The sequence below is a fragment of the Neophocaena asiaeorientalis genome, unplaced genomic scaffold (genome assembly GCF_003031525.2).
Source record: "Neophocaena asiaeorientalis asiaeorientalis breed wild unplaced genomic scaffold, Neophocaena_asiaeorientalis_V1.1 scaffold15, whole genome shotgun sequence".
Classification (NCBI taxonomy): domain Eukaryota; kingdom Metazoa; phylum Chordata; class Mammalia; order Artiodactyla; family Phocoenidae; genus Neophocaena; species Neophocaena asiaeorientalis.
Genome location: NW_020185328.1, coordinates 15,969,644 through 15,992,604, shown reverse-complemented (window position 1 = coordinate 15,992,604; position 22,961 = coordinate 15,969,644). Strand labels below are relative to the sequence as shown.

Here is a 22,961-nt window from a genome sequence, read left to right as displayed (position 1 = left end):
AGCTATGCTTTGTTATCATTACTTATTTATCAATCCCTATTTTTTCATGCCATACTACACTAAATTCCAAAGACAAGGAATTCCACAGAGCTTAGTGGAATTTTGTATGGGTGCTGTAATTTAATTATAAACATTGAACAAATGCTAAACAGTCTAAGGCAATTTGAAATATAAGTAAGCAGTACATTCATGGGAGCTACTGTTGCTCAAGGTAAATATTAATTGTTGCTAGAATGAATAAATAGTTCTTCTGTTTATTCTTATGTAATGTCACACTTGGCTTCCTATTGGGTCTTTACAAGTGGTTGATCAAATGTTTTTTTTTAAGGTCTGGAAAACACTATGGATCTAGCTTTTGAGAATATACCCAGTCTGGGATAGGGAGACAAAAGTTTCTGTGTTCAGGGAGTAAGTAGCTTCTCTAAAAACCCTTTTAATTTGTACACACAATGAGTGGTGGCAAAGCAGTATCGCTGTGACAGTTGTTTGGGTGATGTCATTTGTTCACCAGTCAGGCAGCTGGGCATTTTGAAAATCTGTTGCCATTTCTTGGCAGAGAGCACAGAGATAAGAGCATTTATGCTTTGGAAAGGACCTTTCTGTGTTTAACCAAAAGCATTTTATTTTTAAAAGTGGAGGTTTTCCTTATCTTCAGTCATCACTAATTCCATTGTCTTATTATCTATTTTTTTCCATCTATCCTTTTCTGCAAATATAAAACTGAAATCATCTTATCCCTCAAAATGGCTTTTCTTTCTGCCTTCTCTTGTTGAATGGTGCTGTCTTCTACCCAGTTCTCCTAAGGTAGAGATCTGTAAGTCATCCAAGATTACTTTTTCCTTCTTGATCACCAAGTTCTGCTGTTCCTTCTGTAGTTAACGTGTTCTTTCTCCCTGTGTCTGTTGCTTGTATCCATGATCGAACTCTTACCATCTCTCTCCTGGACTTGTGCAACTCTTGAGACTCTCTGTTCACTCCTGCCCCTCTCCCATCCAGCCCCCACGATAACTGCTGGTGTAATCTATAAAAAAGAAATTTGGATTATGTTACTCCTCTTTAAATCCTTCAGTGACTCCACCATATTGCTAATGAGTCAGAATTGGACCTACATTTTCAACAGTGTGACTTAAAACAGAATACTTCCAAGGAGACATATAGTGGTTCAAACAAAAGTATTTTGGCTATTTTCATTTCTACCTATTCTAGCCTTTCTACCGAAAGGCTAGAATGATAAGGATATATTCATTCTTTACATTGAGTTACATCTTTGGCATGTATAGGAGCGTAGCTGCTCACTTTCTGTAAAACAGGACTGGCTATTACATGCTCTCCCTTCCTCGCAAGAGGTATCATGGGGTGTTTATCATCCCCATGTAGTTCTTTACATTTTTATTTCATATGCACTAATTTCTAAGAGATCTATATGTATATCTCAATGTTTATTATATATTATTGTTTTAATAATTTTAAACTTCATGTAAATAATGTCCTGCTGTGTATATTCCTCAACTTTTTTGGTATGCATTGTTTGTGAGATTCACCATGTAGTTCTAGTTCATTTAGTTTCACTTGTGTATAGTGCTTTCACTGTATGAGTGTGCCACAATGTATGCACTGTCCTGTTGATGTTCATTTCATCCCCTCCCCCACTATTTTACTGCTATCCATGACCTTTTCAGATCAAGCTCCCACACTCCTGGACCAATACTTGGGAGTAGAGGGTATATAATTGATCTTTGTGGTTGCTGTTAATCTTCAAATAATTATTTTTGGTAGATTGCTTATCTTTAAAATGAATTTCTTTGTTGGTCAGCACTGGCAACTGCCTTGGGCTCAATCAAGGGGTATAAATTGTCTTTCTAAATTAGCAAAACCTCACCTCACTTAGCAGGGCTGTCTGCAGTAGTAAATGAGATCCTTTGTAGCAAATGCCTTCCTTTGCAGCTGCTCAAAGCCCTGCATGGCATGTGCTTTCTCCACTACTTGTTGCTTGGCCAGGTGATTTCTAAGTCATATGACTTTGCTTCAAAAGACCCGTGAGGAGAGAATAGGCTCCAGTAGTGGTGTCCCTTACTTTCTTGGGGTTTGCATGTCACTGGTGCTTGGCCCTCTAGTACAGTGGTTATCAAACTTTAGCCTACATCAGAATCACCTGGAGAGCTTGTCAACTGGTGGGCCTCACCCCCAGATTTCTGATTCAGAAGATCTCAGGTTGGGTCTGAGAATATGCATTTCTCATACGTTTGCAGGTGATACTGCTGTTCCTAGGACCGTACTTTGAGAATCACTATTCTAGGTCAACATTTTCCAACCTTTTAAATTTTATTTAAATTTTTTTGACTCATGAACCCATTTAATATTAATACATAACTTCACATAACTACATGAATTTAAAAATCATTTTAGGCCTTCCCTGGTGGCACAGTGGTTAAGAATCCACCTGCCAATGCAGGGGACATGGGTTCGATCGCTGGTCCGGGCAGATCCCACATGCTGCGGAGCAACTAAGCCCATGCACCACAACTACTAAGCCACAACTACTGAGCCCAGGTACCTAGAGCCCGTGCTCTGCAACAAGAGAAGCCACCGCAATAAGAAGCACACGCACCGCAACCAAGAGTAGCCGCCTCTCGCTGCAACTAGAGAAAGCCCACGCGCAGCAACAAAGACCCAATGCAGCCAAAAATAAATAAATTAAACAAATAAAAAAAAATTAAAAAATCAGTTTATAATTTCATAATTTTTACGTATTATAAAGAAAGGCTTTAAGATAAAAAAATTCTATCAGCATAGTATTAAGCATTGTGGTTGTCTAGAGCCTTGCTACTCAAAGTGTGGTCTGTAGACCAACACACCTGGGAACTTGTTAGAAATGCAGACTCTCAGGCCTCACCCCAGACCTAATGAATCAGAATCTGAACTTTAACAGCATACCCAGGTGATTAGTATGCCCATTAAAATTGAAGTTGGTGGTCTAAGGCTCACATTAAATATGATCCTAATAATATGTAAAACAAATAAGAAACACTTCAAACTTTAACGTTTAAAAAGTAGCACACGATTCATTTACTTTCATTATCTTATTTTCATGTAAGAAAATGCATCATTTCTTGGAAAATAAAAATAACATATCAAATTTGGTTTGAGGACCAACTGCTGAAATTTAATGATGTTTTAAAACACAACAATGGACAAAATTGTATTTATGATCTGATGTTTGGAAATATTACTATTTTACCTAAAAAACCAACTGCCTTATTTTGATGATTTTCATGAAATAATAGATTCCTGACTGCTACTTGCAATAACCTCTCTGCAAATAATACATTATGTGTATGGCGAGTGTTTTCCCCACCAAGTAAAAGCTTAATTGGATATAATTTTTGTTATATTTATTATTTTTCATTTTTCTTGAAGTAGTAGTCGAAATATCTTTCATCAGATGGTAACAGTTTGACATCCAGAGAGAATTAACTTGGGGCAAATTTGCAAAATTGTTATCACTTAAAAATTTTATTTGTGTTTTAATATCATTGTTCATTATATCTCTTTTTTTTAAACAACTGTCTGTGGGGATGATGATAACAGGATACCATTTAGGGTTGGGAAGATCAGAGTCTTATATGTAGAAACCTAAAAGAGTGCCTGGCACATAGTATGTTTTACATAAATGACTGTGTCAACCCCATCCTCCTCTTCCTCCTTGTCTTCTTCCTCTTCTTCACCATCTTTATTTCATTACATAGCAGCTCAGGATAGAGAAATTTAACTATCTGCTGCGTAAAGCTGAGAGGTAGAGTGGACCCAATACAGATCTCAGCATTTTTCTTCCAGGCAAGGGAGAATACTATAAAGTAGAGTCACGGAGAACTAGAAACTAGGTTCATGTAAGCAGTAATCAAGGTCTGAGTCTGTGATGGTTCTTAGTGTTATTTACTGGCTTTTTTTCCTGCTAGTCATTTGATACGATTGCACTTGCTAACTCTTGTTGGCCAGGGTCATGTGACTGCTTGAGGCCATTGAATTGTGAGCAGAAATTGTGTGTGTCATTAGCTGCTGGCAAAAGATCCTCCAAAACTTTCTTTCCCTCTGACACAGTGACTGGTTATTGTCAGGATGATGACTGTTCTGACAGCTCGGGTTTCTGTGTAACTGTGATGTGTGGAGCACCCCTGCCATGGTTGAGATGTAACATGATCAAGAAATAGACCTTAGTTGTTTCAAGCTGCTAAGATTTGGGGGTTGTTTATTATTGCAGCATTATATAGCTTGTACTGACTAATATAGATTTTTTGATGGGTTTTGAAAACTGAAAGTATGGAAGTGGGGTGAGAGTGAGCTAGATGCCAAAAACTACACAGTTTTTGCTGGGAGCCCAAGAACCAAAGAGAGTCTTCAGGAGTGTGTCACAATCTAGTGTCGGTATAGGGGACACAAGGTGGAGGGAGTGGTTGGGATCTTTCTAGTGCCTCCCTCCTTCAGAAAAGTGATACACTATCAAAAGTATACAAATCTACATACATTGTGAAACATATCTGTTCTACTTGCCAGTGTGAAAATAGAAATATGAAAATCAATGTAGAAAATGATGTAGGAAAACTAGGATTTAGGAAGAATCATGTTGAAGGGCTGAAAGATTGTTCAGTACCCAGAAGGTAGTAGGTTTCCCCATTTCCTCCCTATCGTACATGTTCACATCCAAACATGCTTACATGCCCATATGCTCACATATGCATAATATTTTTAAAAAATATTTATTTATTTATTTATGGCTGAGTTGGGTCTTTGTTGCTGCTCGTGGGCTCTCTCTAGTTGTGGTGAGCAGGGGCTACTCTTCGTTGTGGTGTGCGGGCTTCTCATTGTGGTGGCTTCTCTTGTTGCAGAGCATGGGCTCTAGGCACTCGGGATTCAGTAGTTGTGGCTCGCGGGCTCTAGAGCGCAGGCTCAGCAGTTGTGGTGCATGTGGGATCTTCCTGGACCAGGGCTCGAACCCATGTCCCCTGCATTGGCAGGCAGATTCTTTTTTTTTTTTTTTATTTTTGTGGTAAGCGGGCCTCTCACTGCTGTGACCTCTCCAGTTGCGGAGCACAGGCTCAGCGGCCATGGCTCACGGGCCCAGGCGCTCTGCGGCATGTAGGATCTTCCCGGACCGGGGCATGAACCCGTGTCCCCTGCATCGGCAGGCGGACTCTCAACCACTGCGCCACCAGGGAAGCCCCTGGCAGGCAGATTCTTAACCACTACGCCCAGGGAAGCCCCTGCATAATATTTTTATCAACTCCACTTGTGATTATAAATCATTGTCCTCCTTAGTATATCATCCCCAGTGAGGCCTATCTGGATACAGTACTTAAAATTGCAAACCTTCACCCTTTCCCCCCCACACTCCTGACATCCTAACCAGTAGCTCTGTTTTTTTTTCCCATAGAACTTAGCATATTCTTTAGTTTATTTACTTATTTTTAAAATTTATGTCAATAATTTTATTGACATATATAGTTGATTTACAATGTTGTTTTAATTTCTACTGTAAAACAAAATGACTCAGTTATACATATATATTCTTTTTCATATTCTTTTCCATTATGGTTTATCACAAGATATTGAATATAGTTCCCTATGCTATAAAGTAGGACATTGTTGTTTATCCATCCTATATATAATAGTTTGCATCTGCTAATCCCAAACTCCCAATTCTTTGCCCCCCCCAACACCCTGGCAACCACAAATCTGTTCTCTATGTCTGTGAGTCTGTTCTTGTTTTTGTACACATGTTCATTTGTGTCGTATTTTAGATTCCACATATGTGATATCATATGGTACTTGTCTTTCTCTATATGACTTACGTTCCTTAGTATGATAATCTCTAGGTCCATTCATGTTGCTGCAAATGGCATTATTTCATTTTAATGGCTGAGTAATATTACATTGAATATATATACCACATCTTTAGCCATTCATCTGTTGATGGACATTTAGGTTGCTTCCATGTCTTGGCTATTGTAAATAGTGCTGCTATGAACATAGGGGTGCATGTATCTTTTCTAATTATAGTTTGTCTGGGTATATGCCCAGGAGTGGATTGCTGGATCATATGGCAATTCTATTTTTACTTTTTTGAGGAACCTCTGTACTGTTTTCCATAGTGGCTGCACAAATGTACATTCCCACCAACAGCATAGGGGGGTTCCCTTCACACCCTCTCCAGCATTTATTATTTGTAGACTTTTTAATGATGGCCATTTTGACTGGTGTGATGTGGTACCTCGTTGTTTTGATTTGCATTTCTCTAATAATTAGCAACGATGAGCATCTTTTTTGTGTGCCTATTGGCCATCCATGTGTCTTCTTTGGAGAAATGTCTATTTAGGTCTTCTGCCCATTTTTCAACTGGGTTTTTTGTTATTAAATTGTAGGAGCTGTTTGTATATTTTTGAAGTTAGGCCCTTGTCAGTCACATCATTTGCAAATATTTTCTCCCAGTCCGTAGGTTGTCTTTTCATTTTGCTTATGGCTTCCTTTGCTGTGCAAAAAGTTTGTAAGTTTCATTAGGTCCCATTTGTTTATTTTTGCTTTTATTTCTATTGCCTTGGAAGAGTGACCTAAGAAAATTTCTGTAGTTTACTGTTATTGTTTGTCTCTCCACAACTAGAATGCAAGCACCACAGAGAAAGAAAATTTTTATCTATTTTGTTTACTGAGAACAGTACCTGATATATAACAGTACTTGTTGAATTGCAGTACATTCATGAAGGAGAAACCCAGGAAGATGATCTGGATCCTGCTAGCTGCCTAGGTGTTCCAAGAAGGAAAACTAAAGCTGATGCAACTTTGTGATCTCAACCACATTTTAAACTACACTTTGATTCTCTTGCTTTCATTCCCTAGCTTTTAAAATAGTTCCAGTCAAGCAGAATTAAGTTTCTTTGTGAAATTGTTAATACGTCATGTTTAAAGACTGAGTTTTGAAGGTAGCACAAAAAGTGGGAAAGAATATGGGCTTTAGAGAGAAATCACTTCATTGTCACCTATTAAGGTGTGACTTTGGGCAAGTTACTTATCCATGGAATCTAAATTTTACCATATGGAAAATTAGAATAAAAAATGCTTTGTGTGGACTAAATACACATAAAGTTATGTGTAAGTGCTTAGTATACAGTAGGTACTGGTTTATTTGGATCCCTTTTCCTTTCTCTCATCACCAGAAAACCAGCTTTTATTACATTTCTATTTAATGTTATTACACATATTTTCAATTTATCTCTAATTTTGGTTCCCGTGACCTTTTGTTAGATTATTTTAGTAATCTTTGGTAAGCTAAAATTTCAGTATGTACAAAGAGCCCATATACCATTCACCAGGGCATGGGTTTGGGGGGATTGTTGGAGAAGTTCTGAGTTTCCCTGTGTTTGTACACAAAAGTAGTTTTGCCTTCATCTTGTTGTCATCCGAAATATCAACAATGCTGTCCTCATTTGCTGACATTTTAGACTTTAGGGCTGGAAAGAATCAGTTCCTTCCTTTTGCATATTAAGAAATTAAGTCGTCTATTTGGTAAGTGGCAGAGTAAAGGGTAAGAGTTCTAATTGACTTCTTGTTTAGTGCTCTTTCTACCATATTATACTTTCATCTAGATTAAATTATTTTCATCTAAATGAAATACACAATTTGATGGGTTTTGTTGTCAACATGATAATGTTGACACAAACTTTTATCACATATATTTAACTTTTTGAATAGGTGATACATGCTTGGGTCACTGAAGGGTATACATGAAAGTTAGCCTCCCTTAGCTCTGCCCCCAGTTACAAAAGGCCACCACTGCTCTGTGCATATATCCATGTATTCACCTATCATTTTACACAAATGTAAACTTTTATGTACTTTGCTGTTTTCACTTAAAAATGTGAAAGTACTATATACATGTGTTTTGCTTCTCAGAGCTCCATAACCACCGCTTCTTACTCCCAGGTGTCGTTAGTTGATTGATTTTTTAAAATTTATGAACAAGCACTTATTGAGCACTGTGTTAGGTACTATTCTAGGCTCTGGGAGTGGAAGAGTAAACAAGATAGAAGAAAACCACTGTTTTCACAGAGCTTAGTTTCTTGGTTTGTGATTGGTGATATGATAGGGGTACAAATAATGGTCTCTAGGAAAGGCCAGAAGAGGGAGAAATGAATTTCTTCAGACATGATCAGAGGAAGCGTTAAGGAAAAAGTGGAAATTTATTTGGATTTTAAGTGATGGGTAGAAATTCAGCAGGAAGAACTGGGAAGAAAGGGTATTCCATCACGAATATATTAGAATTTTTGTTGTTTCAGTCTTATGCAGCTGTTGTTTTGCGTGGTAGCACTTGAAGTTCTACATTTAAGGATACTATTTGCTTGACATTTTAGTAAATTGATTCCTTTTGGAGATGGCTTCTTTACTTGCAAAATAAAATTGTCTTAGAAATCAATTTCTGCTGATCTAATTCTTTTTTCTTCTAATTTGTTTACTTGAACTAGATATGAGGATTTTTATAGATGACTTCTACCTATTTGACCCTTTTCATTCAGTTATAAGAGTTTTCATCTTTGTTTTACTTTTTTCTTATAATTTGATATGTGTATGTTGTAATTAACTATTATTTGCTTTAGTGCAGTTATGTGCTTACAGCAGAGGTTGTCAACCTTGGCTGTACACTAGGAACATTTGGAGAGCTTTAAAAATGCTGATGCTTAAGTCCCACCTGGGTCTGGGATGTGGCCTGGGTACCAGGATTTTCAAAAGTGCCTCAGGTGATTTTACTTTGCAGCAAAACTTGGCTTATTTGGGAGGTAACCAAAACATGCTTTCTGCTTTTGGAAAGTAGGTGACCATGGTTCATCTGAGTGGTGTGATCAATCTGTCATCTCAAATCTCTTGTTTAGAATAAAGTGAAATGGTTAGAATTGGATGGCAGAATGAGGTCCTGGAGTTTGTTAGAGCACTTTTATTGTTAATCACCAAACCATAAATGGAATTAAGCATAATCTATGGAGAGAATAATTTTAAGGCCTTTAAATTCTGTGTGGTTGGGGGAAGGGATAACAGTTCTTGTATTGAGCTCTATACAGATCGAAGTTATTAGGCTCATTATGTAAGTCAGAAATTAATAAATCTGTTTTTACAGCCTATAACAATTATTAATTTATTGTTAGTATAGTTAGGCAAACATTGTTCTCAAGCTCTTGTTTACTTTGTCACCTACTTTCAATGTAATAAGTACTCCATTACCGTAAGAGGATCTTTGTTTACTCCAGTAACAAGGTGTTGCACAAGGACTTGTAAACTCAAATAGTTACCTCCCTGAGGTATCAGACCTTCCAGAAGGAAACCAGACTGAACCATAGACTACTCCTTTCTTTTATTCTGAAAAATGATCTAGTCTATTTCCAGCTTGGAATTGGGAACTGTTGTCAGGTTAGGGATGTTTACTGTGATTTCACTGTTGGGTTTGAAGTATCGTGAATTCCCAGATACACCCATATCTTGCAGTATGGACTGCAGTAGAGTCACAAACTTCTTGTACATCTATGTAGCATATTAGCACGCTGTCTGAAACTAGTGGGGCTCAGTGACTAGAACAGATAATCAGACAAAATTGGGTTCAAAGCCCAGGTTTTCTATTTATAAGCTGTATTACCTTGATTTACTTAACTTATTTAGCCTTAGTTTCCAAGTCTGGAAAACTGGGGGAAATGATACCTAAGTTCCAAGTTTGTTAATGAGGTAAAATAGTTTAGATTCTTAACATAGTGCCTGCCCACAGTTGGTCTGTAATAAATGTTAGTGCCCTGGTTTTGATATTGAATTATTCTAGAGAATTATTCTAGTGAAATGATACTTGAGAACAAATTAAGCTCTATATTTTCTTTAATAATGAATCTTATTATTAATAATGCCTGTTGGGAGTGGTGTATATGAGTCACATTTTATGTAGCTGAATTTTTAAATACTTGTGAACTTCTCCTAAACCTGATAATATCCTGATAAAGTTGTTGATATCATACCTTTGTTTATTGTGATAGGTTTTTTAACTTTCATTATGTTTAGAGACATTTTACAAGAACTTGAAGATTCTTGAAGTATGAAAGGAGAAGTTAGAAAGTTGATAGTATAGACTGGGCAGTGTAGTATAGTCAGGGCACAACCCCTAGGTTCATACATACACAATGAAAATATAAGTGAAGTGTAATAGGCCGTGTTGAGGCATAGCCAAACTAATTAGTTCATTCATTACAAAATGTTTATTGTGTTCCTCCGTGTGCCCAAATAAGATCATCATGGTAATGACTCCTATTTTCTGCCTTTCAAAATTGTTCTCATTTTTAAAGGCGTAATTCAAATGTGGTCTGTTTGATGAAGTCACCCCTCCCCCTCACACAACTTAAAGGGAATTTCTTTTTCCTCCATTCTGTCAGCATGTGATCTCTACCCTGGCACTGGCACTTATTTCACTATTTCATATTAAAAGCGGGGCTGCAACTAAGTTACAGGCATTGGGTTGAAGGTTGTATGGGGTCCTGGTTAAGGGCACTAGTTTTAACATCAGAGAGATGTTATTTTAATCTCTACTTTGTCACTTACTTACTTTCTTTGTGAAGATTTGTCCTTTCTGGGCTCAATTTACTTCTCTGTTAGATGGGGATAAAAGCTTCTACCTTATAGTTTTGTTGAAAGTTTAAGTGGTATAAGTGACCTGAGACAGTAAACGTTCAACAAATGGTAGTGAATATTGTTATTGTTGTCCTTGTTTGTGTAAAGCATGTTATTTATTGTATGCAAATATGATACATGACTTAAAACCTCCTCCTTTAGTTTGTGCACTTTTAAAAACGGGGGACTATTGCTTGGCATTTTTACATAAGGTTTAATAAATTAGTATTTGTTGATTAACTACATTAACTTTCATCTCTCCTTGACTTTTAAAAAGAAGAATATTGGCATATATCAAAAAAATGTCATAAAAGTTGTTTTCTAATGCCTTTGTTTTAAAATCACTGCAGGTCCCTTCTTATCTCATAATGTCAATGTCCTGAAATCTGAGGATTCCACCAAGATAATATGATAGGAACTTTCAGTGATTTGGAGCCGTATCCTACTTAGACTAATGCAGGCCTTCCAGGTTTCCTAAGAGCTTGTACAGCAGCGCACACTGCTGTTGTTAATCGGCACAGGCAAGAATGCCATCTTTGCCTCAAGAAAGAGGTAAGCAGCTTGATTTAATCATGTGTACCTATTATGTGGCTGTATTATAGATCATCACTGCTAATTTTTTTAAGAATTAAAAATTAATTGGGGACTCAAAGAATCAGCATTTATAATTTTACCTTGTGGGGGGCATTTATGTTCTCTGGTATGGAGTTTTTGTTATTTCAGTGATGTTTGGTTGGTTTACATTTCTTTTAAAGTTATTCAGGGACCCTCTCCCCTGGATCTGAATACAGAATTGCCTTATCAGAGCACGATGAAAAGGAAAGTCAGAAAGAAGAAAAAGAAGGGAACCATTACAGCAAATGTTGCTGGGACAAAGTTTGAAATTGGTAGGTCTCCTCAGAATCATGAGATTTTCATAATTGTCGGAAAAACTAATTTGATGTTGAAAACAACATAGAAATTCAGAGATAATTGTCTTCCCAGAGATAATTATCTTCTATGTAATGGATTTTTGAATGGCTTCTATAAAATTTTCTTTTTTTATGAGATATTTAACATGTCAGTAATCAAATAGAACATCACTGTAAACTAAAAAGCTTTAGTTATTGATGGAATTGGATTAAATATATATGATTTTGATTAATACTTAGTTTTTAAATCAAGTGTAAAGTAATATGAGCAGTAAAACCAATGGTTTTAGCTTTAATCTTTAAATACAGAAGTGCTTAGGAAAACTGTATTGTTGTAATGCATTTTTCACTTGGGGCTAAAATTATGTTTAATCTTTAACATTCATTAGCCGCTCCGCGGCATGTGGGATCCTCCCGGACTGGGGCATGAACCCGTGTCCCCTGCATTGGCAGGCGGACTCTCAACCACTGCGCCACCAGGGAAGCCCTGTAAATCATTTTTAAAACAGATTAAAAATGTAAAATGAAAAGTGCAGAATTTGAGATTTATATTAAACAATGACAATAGAGTAAGAACATATTTCTCTCTATGCTTTAAAAATTATTTTGATGATACTGTTGCCTTTTATTAATAGAATTTTAGTTTTTACGTGTAAGCAGTATCTGCAGTGGAGAGAATAGGTAAGAATTAATTACTTTAAATTAAGATACTTTTGCCTGGCACTGAGAAACTCATTACTACTACAAGTACTCAAAAAATCTTCCTCTTTTTAAAACATAATTTTGCATTAAAAGAGTTGAGGAAACCATGTGAATCTCAAGGATGTTAATTATTCTTACTCTTATTAACCTTTGAGGGTCATGTTTCCACTTACAGTAATTCACCAAAGTTCATCAGGGGTCAATGGAATATTTCATAGGAATCGAGGTCCCCTAATACTCTATTTCAACACGTGTTCCTCAGAGGAAAAAACTTTGGGCGAGTTAGTGTGGAAGGGTGAGATGTGAATTATTTGTAGCGTATTTTCTAGAGTGAAAAAACAAGAATAACCGTTGTCAAGGTGACTAATGGGCAGTGTCAACTTATCCTCCTGTTTGCTTTTAAGGTCTTGGTGGGGTTTAAAAGCAACTTGATCTAAAGGAGAGTGTTTTTGACTGCAGTTCCCTCTCACTTCTAAGGGCTGAAGTTGCATTAGCCTTCTTCACACTGATTCCAGACCTCTTTGCTGAGCCTGCTCAGTTGTGTTTAGCAAAAGCCCTGGCTAGATCAGGCTTGGAGACTTGGACAAGGGACTGCTGGGAGAATACAAAGCTAAGTATAGGCGAGGGAAAGAGACAATTGGCTGTGTGTCCAGGAGAAAGTGTTACCTTGCTTTCCCTTATTTAACCTTGTGATATGCAACAGATTACTTCTTGTAATTTAATTACTGCTCCTTTGACAGGTTGAATTATATAATAGAAAGATAATTAATCCATAGTCAGGACACTTGTGTTTTGTTCCTGGTGTTGCCTGTTTCCTCATGTAGAATACTTTGATCACTACTAGTCTTAATATTAATTCTTTTATAACCCTGGACCAAATATTTTCACATGAATTACCTCATTTAATCTTCCAGTAACCCTGTCAAATAGGCTGCATTACTCCCTTGTTGTCCTTTTCCCTGACTTTCCTCACTCTAATAGTGAATTTGAAGTGGCTAACAGCCATAAGAAAATAAATAAGGAAAAATAAAAACAGTAAAATAGTATGAATCTTGTGGCTGATCAGAATACAAACTGCATTCCATGAAATCCTGTATAGTTAGAGATGTGCATGGGTTTGACTCTGAGCTTCCTAGCAAGCAAAGCAAATAATCGAAACATAATCAGTCATATAGAATACACAGTGCCCAGAAGATAAAACCATACTGGTTATTCAAGAGAAATGCAATTTTTTTCTAATTCTGAGTCTTGAGAGAAATCTCTCCCATAATTCCTCTTGGAGACACGTTGTGGAATGGGGAAATACATTCTCACACTAGTCCTATAATTAATACATTATGAAATTTTAATTATTACTTTTTAAAATGCCCCTTAGCACAGTTGAAGAAACTGAAGCTCACTGAGAGTTAGCAACTTACTCAAGATCGTACAGATGGCAAAAGTAGAACTTGAATCTGAATTAATTTGCTTCCAAATTTAGTGTTCTTTTTACTCTATCATACTGCCTAAATAAAACATGAATTGAAATTTAAATTGAGGAACATTAAGGTGTCCTTTGTATCTAAAATTCAGAGAGTTGTTGCATGGATTCCTATTTTTAAAACTCCTGAACAGCTTCTGAAAGCTCTATGGGTCAAGGTAAAAAAAAAGTAGGACAAATTTGTGAGGAATGTATTTTTGGTAATTTTCATTAAATGGGGACAAGACAGATTGGAGAAGGGGGTACTTAATTATGCAAGGGGAAATGTGAGAAAAATGGTTGGTGTGGTTATCTCTATTTTACCAGTGGGGAGTTTGGTTTGGTAGAAATTCAATATTGAGGCAATTACTTCACTTCTTTTTGTACAGAGAGCTCCTAAAAGACCAACATTTAAAAGCACGGATTTAGGCTTTGGCTGCCAACAGCCTTCTATTTGAAACTGACATGTTAAAGGAAGTTCTTTTCTATGCAGTGGAGGATGGTATACTTAAAAAGATGCCAATTGATTTCTAAAACTTCAATTCAAACAAAAATATGATTAAATAGCTTAGCTGAAAAAAGAAGTGACAGTTTAATACCCTACATTGTATTTTTCTTTGAAGTTCAACTTTGTCAGCTCTCCAAGCTTTGAATTTCATAATAAGAGAGATTTATATATGACTGACCTTACAGATTTGACTTTGAGAATCTAAAAAAAGAATGGATCTTTTCCACCATTATGTACCCTGAATGTTCCCAGCCTCACCAGCTCATGTGTACATTAATACCCACATTTTAGTAGCTCATTATACTCCCTCCGTCCATAACTGCCATCAGTTCCATTTCTCTCCTCAGGGGTTTCCCAGTTATTTGAGAGGCCCAGGGCAATGACTTCCATGCACTCAGAAATGGGTCTGCTCCTGAGCTGCGGTTCTGGCCTTGTCATTGTTTTCTGCTTGTAAACCAGTGAAAGAACTCTCCTAGGTGTGTCACTACGGTCCTTGCGCTCCCCAGGAGCTCTAGATGACACAGAAGCTCTTGGGCCCTCAGGACGCCAGCACTGCATGGTGGTCTGCAGCAGAGAGAGGAACAGCCCTTTCCCCAAATTCTTGTACTGTATGTTGTCACGTAGGTCTTCAGAACAACCCCACGTTTTATCAAGCTTCTCATGGATAAAAGCAACTTCACCTCAACAGTCCCTTCCCTGACCTCATCTGTCTCCAGTCACTGTCCTCTTCTTTTATTATGCCTGTGTTCTAGGCATTATTGCATAAAAAGCCCATTCTTTCTCCTCAGCCAAAAAGAAATCAAGAGTCCCTAGGACTTGACCAGCAGGTGTCTGGTCATCAGTTTCATACTTGAGCCAAGTACATTCAGACAATTAATCCCTTTTTACCGTATCTCCCCATATATAGGGCAGTAAAAAGAAAATGTTTAAAAATGTTTAATCGAAGTGCTGCTAATTTGTCACGCCATTCTATTAAGACTCCAAATTCTGTTGGATCCTAAATTTATCCTAAGTATTTGCTGATCTTTATTCTAAATTTGAACTTCATTAGAAGAAAAATGTCAATATGTTAATTGTGTAATTGTGATATCAGTGTGTTGATTGTGAAATCTAAAAAACAAGATTTTCTCTGAGCATAAATTTTTTCCATAGGATTAGAGGGTTGGGAGCAGATAGGAGGGCCAGAGTTTCCAAATCTCTACTGTAATTCTGCTTCATTATTTTGTATCCTGTGTCAATATCGCTGACTTGGTTTTAACTGCTAAAAATAATTTGAACTAGGGAGGTGGAAAATATAGGATAGGTCTAATGATCGGGGCTATTTTTATCTTTTCCTTTTTGTACCTAACCCAAGGTCATGAAAAAGCCATAAGTACATTTTCCTGAGTAGAGGTGTTGTCAGCTGTGTGTGTATTTTCACTATGCTATGAATAATCACTAAACTCTTTAATAGTGTTGTGTACCTGTTAAATCTCAGAAAATTGAAACTAAGGATTTTGGGTGCCACTTAAAAACAGTTCTCTGTTGCTATTGAGTATAATTTGGCATTAAATTGTTGTAGCTAAAGATAAGGTTATGCTATAACTAATGGAAATTTTACAAGTGAAATACTGTGAGCTAAAATTGATATATAACAAAAAATATTTTCATAATGAATGTATTTCAGAAGTATTTTAATTTTGGTTTAACTTAACTGTTTACTTGCAGTTCGTTTAGTAATAGATGAAATGGGATTTATGAAAACGCCAGATGAGGATGAAACAAGTAACCTTATATGGTGTGATTCAGCTGTTCAGCAGGAGAAGATTGCAGAGCTGCAAAATTACCAGGTGGGAAATTAATCATGACCAATTTTTGGTCAGTAGGAAAGTTATATGGATTCCATTATAATTTTCTTTAGATAAGGCTCTTAATATGTTGACATATTAAATTTCAGTTCTAATTTACCTGAATAGCCTGTTTTGTTGCTGTCCAGTTGCACTGACTCTTTGCCTGAAGACTGCATCCTCTCAAATTTAACTTTTAACCTCTTTCCATCTTTAAGGAAGAATTGATAGAGGAATCGGCAGGCGGACTCCCAACCACTGCGCCACCAGGGAAGCCCTCAAATTTAACTTTTAACCCCTTTCCATCTTTAAGGAAGAATTGATAGAGGAAAACCCTTCCTAGGCTGGTGCTTTGCATTATGCTTAAAGATGAACGATGTGGAGTAGATTGCATAAAGAGATCTGAACACAGATATCCCTTGTAATGTCAGCTATGTGTAATTTGGCTTCATTATTTTATTTCTGGAATGTAATACAAACATATTAAAAAATAAAAAAGCCAAATACATGGAATTTTAGACAATTGAGATTTTGAATAGTTCGTCCTGTTAGTGTAGAGGGTTATACAAAATTGACTGTAGGCAACAAATTAGTCCATTTTCATCAGGTTTTTTGTTTTTTACTAAAAAAAATTAAACTCAAAGAATGACTGTAACTTTATTATAGTATAAATGAATATATTCATTAAGTTAATGAAAATATTAATGTTGACCTTTTTATTTTCCAGAGGATCAACCATTTTCCAGGAATGGGGGAGATCTGTAGGAAGGATTTCCTAGCAAGAAATATGACCAAGTAATCTTCATTTTCTTGTAGTAGAGAAGACCTGTTCAAAAATTACATTTTGAATGTCATAGTGCTATCTTTCACAAATTTATATTGATTTGAAATGATATTTTGTTGGAAGAGATAGAATTTTAGACCTAGGAGTGTTTTAAAATTTTCCTGGTTCTATTCTTTGACTTTGCAGAGGAGGTAATTGAGGGTCAGAGACATGAATATCTTGCACAAAGTCAAATAGCTAACAGCAGAGCTGGAGTAGAAACCTGGTCTCCAGAATTTCAAGGTTCTTTTCACTGCAACTTGCTGTCTCTCTAGCAGCATAAGTTTTTCTTTTAAATGTAAAAAGTATTCTGTACGTGGCATTCAATATATACTTAATTATTTTCAGTTAAACCTTGCAGGAACTAATTTGTTGCATTATATCCCACCTGTGGGTATGTGTGTGTTCAGAATACTGGTTATTGAGCATCTAATATGAGCCAGGCACTGTAATAGTGCCTGTGTGCACACATATACGCATACACACATGTATACGTTCCTACCCGGGGATACATGCACACATATTTATCTCAGAGACCATTATTTAGAGTAATAATCTGCTTTCATGGGAAAAGCTGTTAACAGGTAAAGTGTTATACTGAATATACTGCAGAATTTTTGTGCAGCTTATATTTCTGTCGATAAGATTTTTTTTTATTTTAAGAAAGTTGATAAATTGTATGCTTGGATTTTTTTCTAAATATAACAAGAATGGTATCATTCATAAACACCTCATGGTTAGTTTTAAAATGTATTGTTCTATTAAATCTTTAACTTGATCTAATTTCACATTATTGTTAAAATATAATAAATACATGCAAAGGTGTTGGAAATAAAAACAAGTACAATAGCACTGTTATTGTGCTTCCTTTAGATGTGTGTGTGTGTGTGTGTGTGTGTGTGTGTGTGTGTTTCAAAGCAATCAGTGTTAGCCTATTTTGTACTGAGATAATTTACCTGGTTGGCTTAGTTTGGATTTGACAGATGTAGTTGGTGATTATTTTCCTTCTCATAGAGGAAACGTAACTTTTTTTATCGGGTTCTCTTGAAAGAGCACTTGAAATATGGTCACTGTATGACCTTCCAGTTTTTGTGGAAGCCAGGTGGCTTATATATTCCACACCCTAGTCTTACAGTATAGGCCCTGCTTCTGTGCATATTATATACTATGGTCCCATTTTAGTTTTAACTAATCTCGTTTGGAAACAGTAACTACTCATCTATAAAAGACTTGCATACATTTATAAAGAAGACTTTTTGAAACAATCAGGTTTTCTTAAATAGGTAATATTTAAAAATATTTCTAAGAATTTAAAAATTGTTATTGGGAATCAGTATGTACCAAATAATTAGCATTTGGATTAATCAAAAGCAAACATTTTATACCTAGTATTGTATCAGTATCACTAAGTTATGTACCAAATAGGCAGCCTGATTTATAGCAAATACAAAAATGTCAGGCCATACATTGTAGCCATAAAACTACATGTATAGGTAAATGTAGTTGATGTAAACAAAACCTGACTCAGAGGCTTCAATGGTTTTCTCACAAAAGTAGTAAAACTCCAGAAAACACTGGGGTAAAAGGCAATCTAAAATTTTTCCCTATGGATGACCCAGCAAACTCCAAATCATCTTTTAAGAAGCAGTCTGAATGGCACCTGGCTGTGAACCGTACTAAGCACCCTCATCCCAGAGGCAGAGCTAATGCCGCCTTCCACATGTTACCTTGCCTTATGTAGCTTTATTGCACCTATCACACTGTATTTAATTAATAGCCTATATATAAATTCCTTAGAACAGAGACCATGTTAATCCTCAGTGCCCAACACGTAGTATCTACTCAAATGTTTGATCTACTAATATGTAAATTAATACATGGGGCAGAAATTCTTGTCTATTTTTTCCACTAATGTATCCCTAGTATCTAGAATAGTGCCTAACATATAGTAGGTGATTAATAGGCATTTTAAAAAATTAATGAATGGATCAATAAATGAAGAAATGGAGGGAATTTAAATCCTTGTAGTAAATGTCAGTAGCACAGAGAAAGAAAGTTTAGATAAGTTTGAATAGAAATTACTTTTCATATTATCTCTAACTTCCAGAATGATCAAGTCCCGGCCTCTGGATTATACCTTTGTTCCTCGAACATGGATCTTCCCTGCTGAATATACACAATTTCAGAATTATATGAAAGAATTAAAGAAAAAAAGAAAGCAGAAGACTTTTATAGTAAAACCAGCTAATGGTGCAATGGGTCATGGGTAGGTATTTTTCATATGGAATACATAAAAATTTTAAAAAATTGGGGGAAAGAATAAGTGTGACCATTTGCTCATGGTTGAGTACTAATATGAAAAAAAAATAAAATAGCTTTCTAACTTTTGCTTTTTTGGAACTGAATATTTAATGAGCGCTTTCACCTTGTCCCGGAGACTTCAATAATTCAATCTAAAAATTTAATCAACAGGTTGTGAGACTTTGATAGGAGACTACAAAATAGAGAAAGTAAATATTTTCTAATTTTTTTCTTAAACATAAAATTTGCATTCATCATAATTTTAGAGTAAGCTTGGAGAGGAAAATCAGTTGATACAATAGAGCTAAATTGAGTTGGTGAATGAAATGGAAAGGGTGTTGCTGTTTTCATCTTAAAAAAAATCTTAAGCACAAAATATCTATTTTCTTTGCTTTACAAATAATTTTTTTCTTTATGTAGCCATGGTAATTGGATTGAAGATGAGTAGAACACATTTTAAGCTAAAGTGCTGAGAACTAGACCTGTTAGCTGGGGATAGATTATACAACTTAATATTCCTGTTTACTTTTGCTTTCTTATGTTAGTTTTCTGCTGTTTACTTTTTCAAAGAAAATGTGGCTGAAGCTACTTTTAATAAAAACACAAGTAATTTTTATCTTTGATTTAGAGTGCTGTGGGGAAAAAAGATATTTGGAAATATAGCTGCCAGGTAAATTACTGTTCAACACATTTCTTTTTAACTTTTAATCATAATTTAATAATTTAATCAGACATTATTTTAAACTGCGGTTTAGTGATTTAAAAGACAAACAACATGTAGTGTTAGTGGAAATTGTATATTAATTGTTTAATGTAAATTTGGTTCACTATATGTTAGTATCAAGGTAAACATTTTGGGGAAGATAATTGAAGTTCACATTTTCTCAATTTTAATGTTAAAAATTATGTTCAAAATTCATTTTTATATATATTTAATGTTAGTATAAATAGTTAATAATATGCATTGACTACAGTAATAAAATAGCTGAAAAAGTATACTATACATACTGTGCTGCCATGGTTTATCTCATGCAGTGCAGAAGTACATAGGTAAAGTACACCTCTCATCTGTAGAATATATCTATTTCCTTGCTGGTTTTCTGTTTAATTGTCTGTTCATTATTGAGAGTGGGGGGCATTGAACACTTCAGCTGCTATTGTTGAACTGTCTATCTGTGCCTTCAATTCTATCAGTTTTTGCTTCATATATTTTGGAACTCTGTTTTGAGGTGCATATGTTTATAATTATTATATCTTCTTGATGCATTGACTTTTAAAAATTATTATATTACTGTTCTTCTTTGTCTGTTGCAGTACTTTTTGTCTTAAAGTCTATTTTGTCTGATACTAGTATAGCCACTTCATTTCTCTCTTGGTTACTGTTTGCATGGAATATCTTTTCCATCTGTTCACTTTCAGCCTATTTAAGTCTTTGAATATAAAGTGTGGCTCTTGTTGACAGCATGTAGTTGGGCCATATTTTTTATACATTCTAACAAATCTTGTCTTTCAACTGGAGAGTTAATCCATTCTTATTTATTATGTAATTATTGATAAGGAAAGATTTACTTTTGGCATTTTGCTATTTGTTTTCTTTATGTCTTATATAGTTTTCATACCTCAATTTCTGCATTTCTGCCCTCTTGTGTATTACCTGGGTATTTTCTAGTGTACCATTTTAATTGCATTGTCATTTATTTTACTATATTTTTTTTGAGTTATTTTTTAAATGGTTGCTTTGGGGTTACAATTAGCATCTCCATTTATAACAACCTAGTTTGGATTAATATCATTACTTTCAACAGTAAAAACAACAACAACAACAACAAAACTTTGCTTCTATTTGCCTCTGCTCCCTTTATGATGTTTTGTCACAAATTACACCTGTATATATTGTGTACCCATCAAAATAGATTTATAATAATTGTTTTATGCAGTTGTGTTTTAAATAATACAGGAAAAATAAGCAGTTACAAACCTAAACTACACTAGTAGTGACTTTTATTTTTACCTATATAGTAATCTTTACAGGTGCTCTTTATTTCTTTGTGTAGATTTGAATTACTGACTAGTGTCCCTTTGCTTCAGCCTGAAGGATTGTCTTTAGCATTTCTTATAGGCCAGGTATAATAGCAACAAAATCTCTCAGTTTTTGTTTATCTGATAATGTCTTAATTTCTCTTTCAATTTTGAATATTTTGTCAGATATAGATTTCTTGGTTAACAGTTTTTTTTTTTTTTTCTTTTTCTATCAGCACTTTGAATATGTCATCTTACTGTGTTCTGCCCTCCATTGTTTCTGATGAGAAATTAGCTCTTTATCTTAATGAGGATCCCTTGGGTGGGATGAGTGGCCTGTCTTGCTACTTTTTTCTCTCTTTCTCTAGGCTTTTGACAGTTTGATTAGAACATGTCTTAGTGTGGCTCTCTTTGAGTTTATCTTACTTGAAGTTTATTAGGCTTCTTGATTTGTAGATTAATATTTTTCATCAGATTGGGAGATTCTCAGCCATTAATTCTTCAAAGAGTCTTTTTGACCCTCTCTCTTTTCTTCTTTTGAGACACCCATTATTAGTGTGTTGATATTATTGATGTTGTCTTGCAGGGCTCGTAAGCTCTGTTCATTTTTCTTCATTCTTTTTCCTTTCTGTTCCTCAGACTAATCTCAATTGATTTATCTTCAAGTTTGCTGAGTCTTTCCCTGCCTTCCCACATCTTCTGTTTAGCCCCTCTAATGTATTTTTTTTTCAGTTATTGTACTTTTCAACTTCAGAATTTTTGTTTGGTTCCCCCCACCTACTCTGCCACCTTTAAAAGTAATTTCTATCTCTACTGATATTCTGCATTGGTGAGATATTATTCCCATGGTTTCCTTCAGTTCTTTGTACATGATTTCCTTTAGCTCTTTGAACAAATTTAAAATAGTTGATTTAAATAATTTATTGTCTAATAATCCAAATATCTGGGTTTCCTCAGGTATAGTTTCTATTAATTGAGAATTTTTTTTATGTATGGGTCATACTTTTTTTTTTTTGAATGACTCATGATATTTTGTTGAAAATTGGACATTTTGTGTATTGTAATGTAGCAACTCTGACAATTAGATTCTCCCTCCTCTACAGGGTTTTTTGTTACCATTTGTTCTAGTTGATGTTTATTTGTTTAGTGACCTTTCTGAAATAATTTTGTAAAGTTTGTATTTTTTAATTGTGTGTGACCTCTGAAGTTCCTGTTCTGTTAGGTCAGTGGTCAGTGTAATTGTCCAATCCGTTAGTAATTGAATAGAAATTTCCTTAAACACTGGGAACCAAATATCTGTATCTATACCTATATCCATATACACACATACATATATATGTATGTGTGTGTGTATATATAGATATAGGTATATATATATATATATATATATATATATAGCATCTCTGTGTATGTTGGAACATACTCTTAACTGTTAGCTAGGTAGTTTATAACTCTGCCTTAGCCTTCACTTCCTATTTGATGGTTAGCTGGATGTAAGAGCTTAGGGCCATCTCAGGTCTTTCCTTAGCATGCACTTAGCCCTGGGCATTCATATGGTCTTCTAGAATCCCAGAAATATATGAGAGCTTTTCAAAGCCCTTATTCCCCAAAGATTGTCATTCCTGTCTTTCCCCCCAATCTTTGCAGTTAGTCTGATGGTTTTCCCAACTGCTATTTGTTGCAGGGACTACTACATTTGTCTTTAAATGTTTTCAACATTGTCTCTGCC

At 35.4% G+C, this 22,961-nt stretch overlaps 1 protein-coding gene across 3 annotated transcripts in view; it reads left to right on the top strand.

The window, feature by feature from the left end:
* The window catches only part of TTLL7 (tubulin tyrosine ligase like 7), a 150,789-nt gene that overhangs the window by 47,200 nt on the left and 80,628 nt on the right, over positions 1 to 22,961 (top strand). For 2 of the 3 annotated variants that reach the window (XM_024734647.1, XM_024734646.1), the window contains exons 2-6: positions 11,034 to 11,235; positions 11,439 to 11,570; positions 15,971 to 16,092; positions 16,817 to 16,884; positions 19,020 to 19,178. In XM_024734647.1, coding sequence (XP_024590415.1) covers positions 11,211 to 11,235; positions 11,439 to 11,570; positions 15,971 to 16,092; positions 16,817 to 16,884; positions 19,020 to 19,178 — 506 coding nt within the window. In that variant the 5' untranslated portion in view covers positions 11,034 to 11,210. The remainder of the gene's footprint in view (positions 1 to 11,033; positions 11,236 to 11,438; positions 11,571 to 15,970; positions 16,093 to 16,816; positions 16,885 to 19,019; positions 19,179 to 22,961) is intronic. The other variant, XM_024734648.1, reaches the window with a different exon arrangement.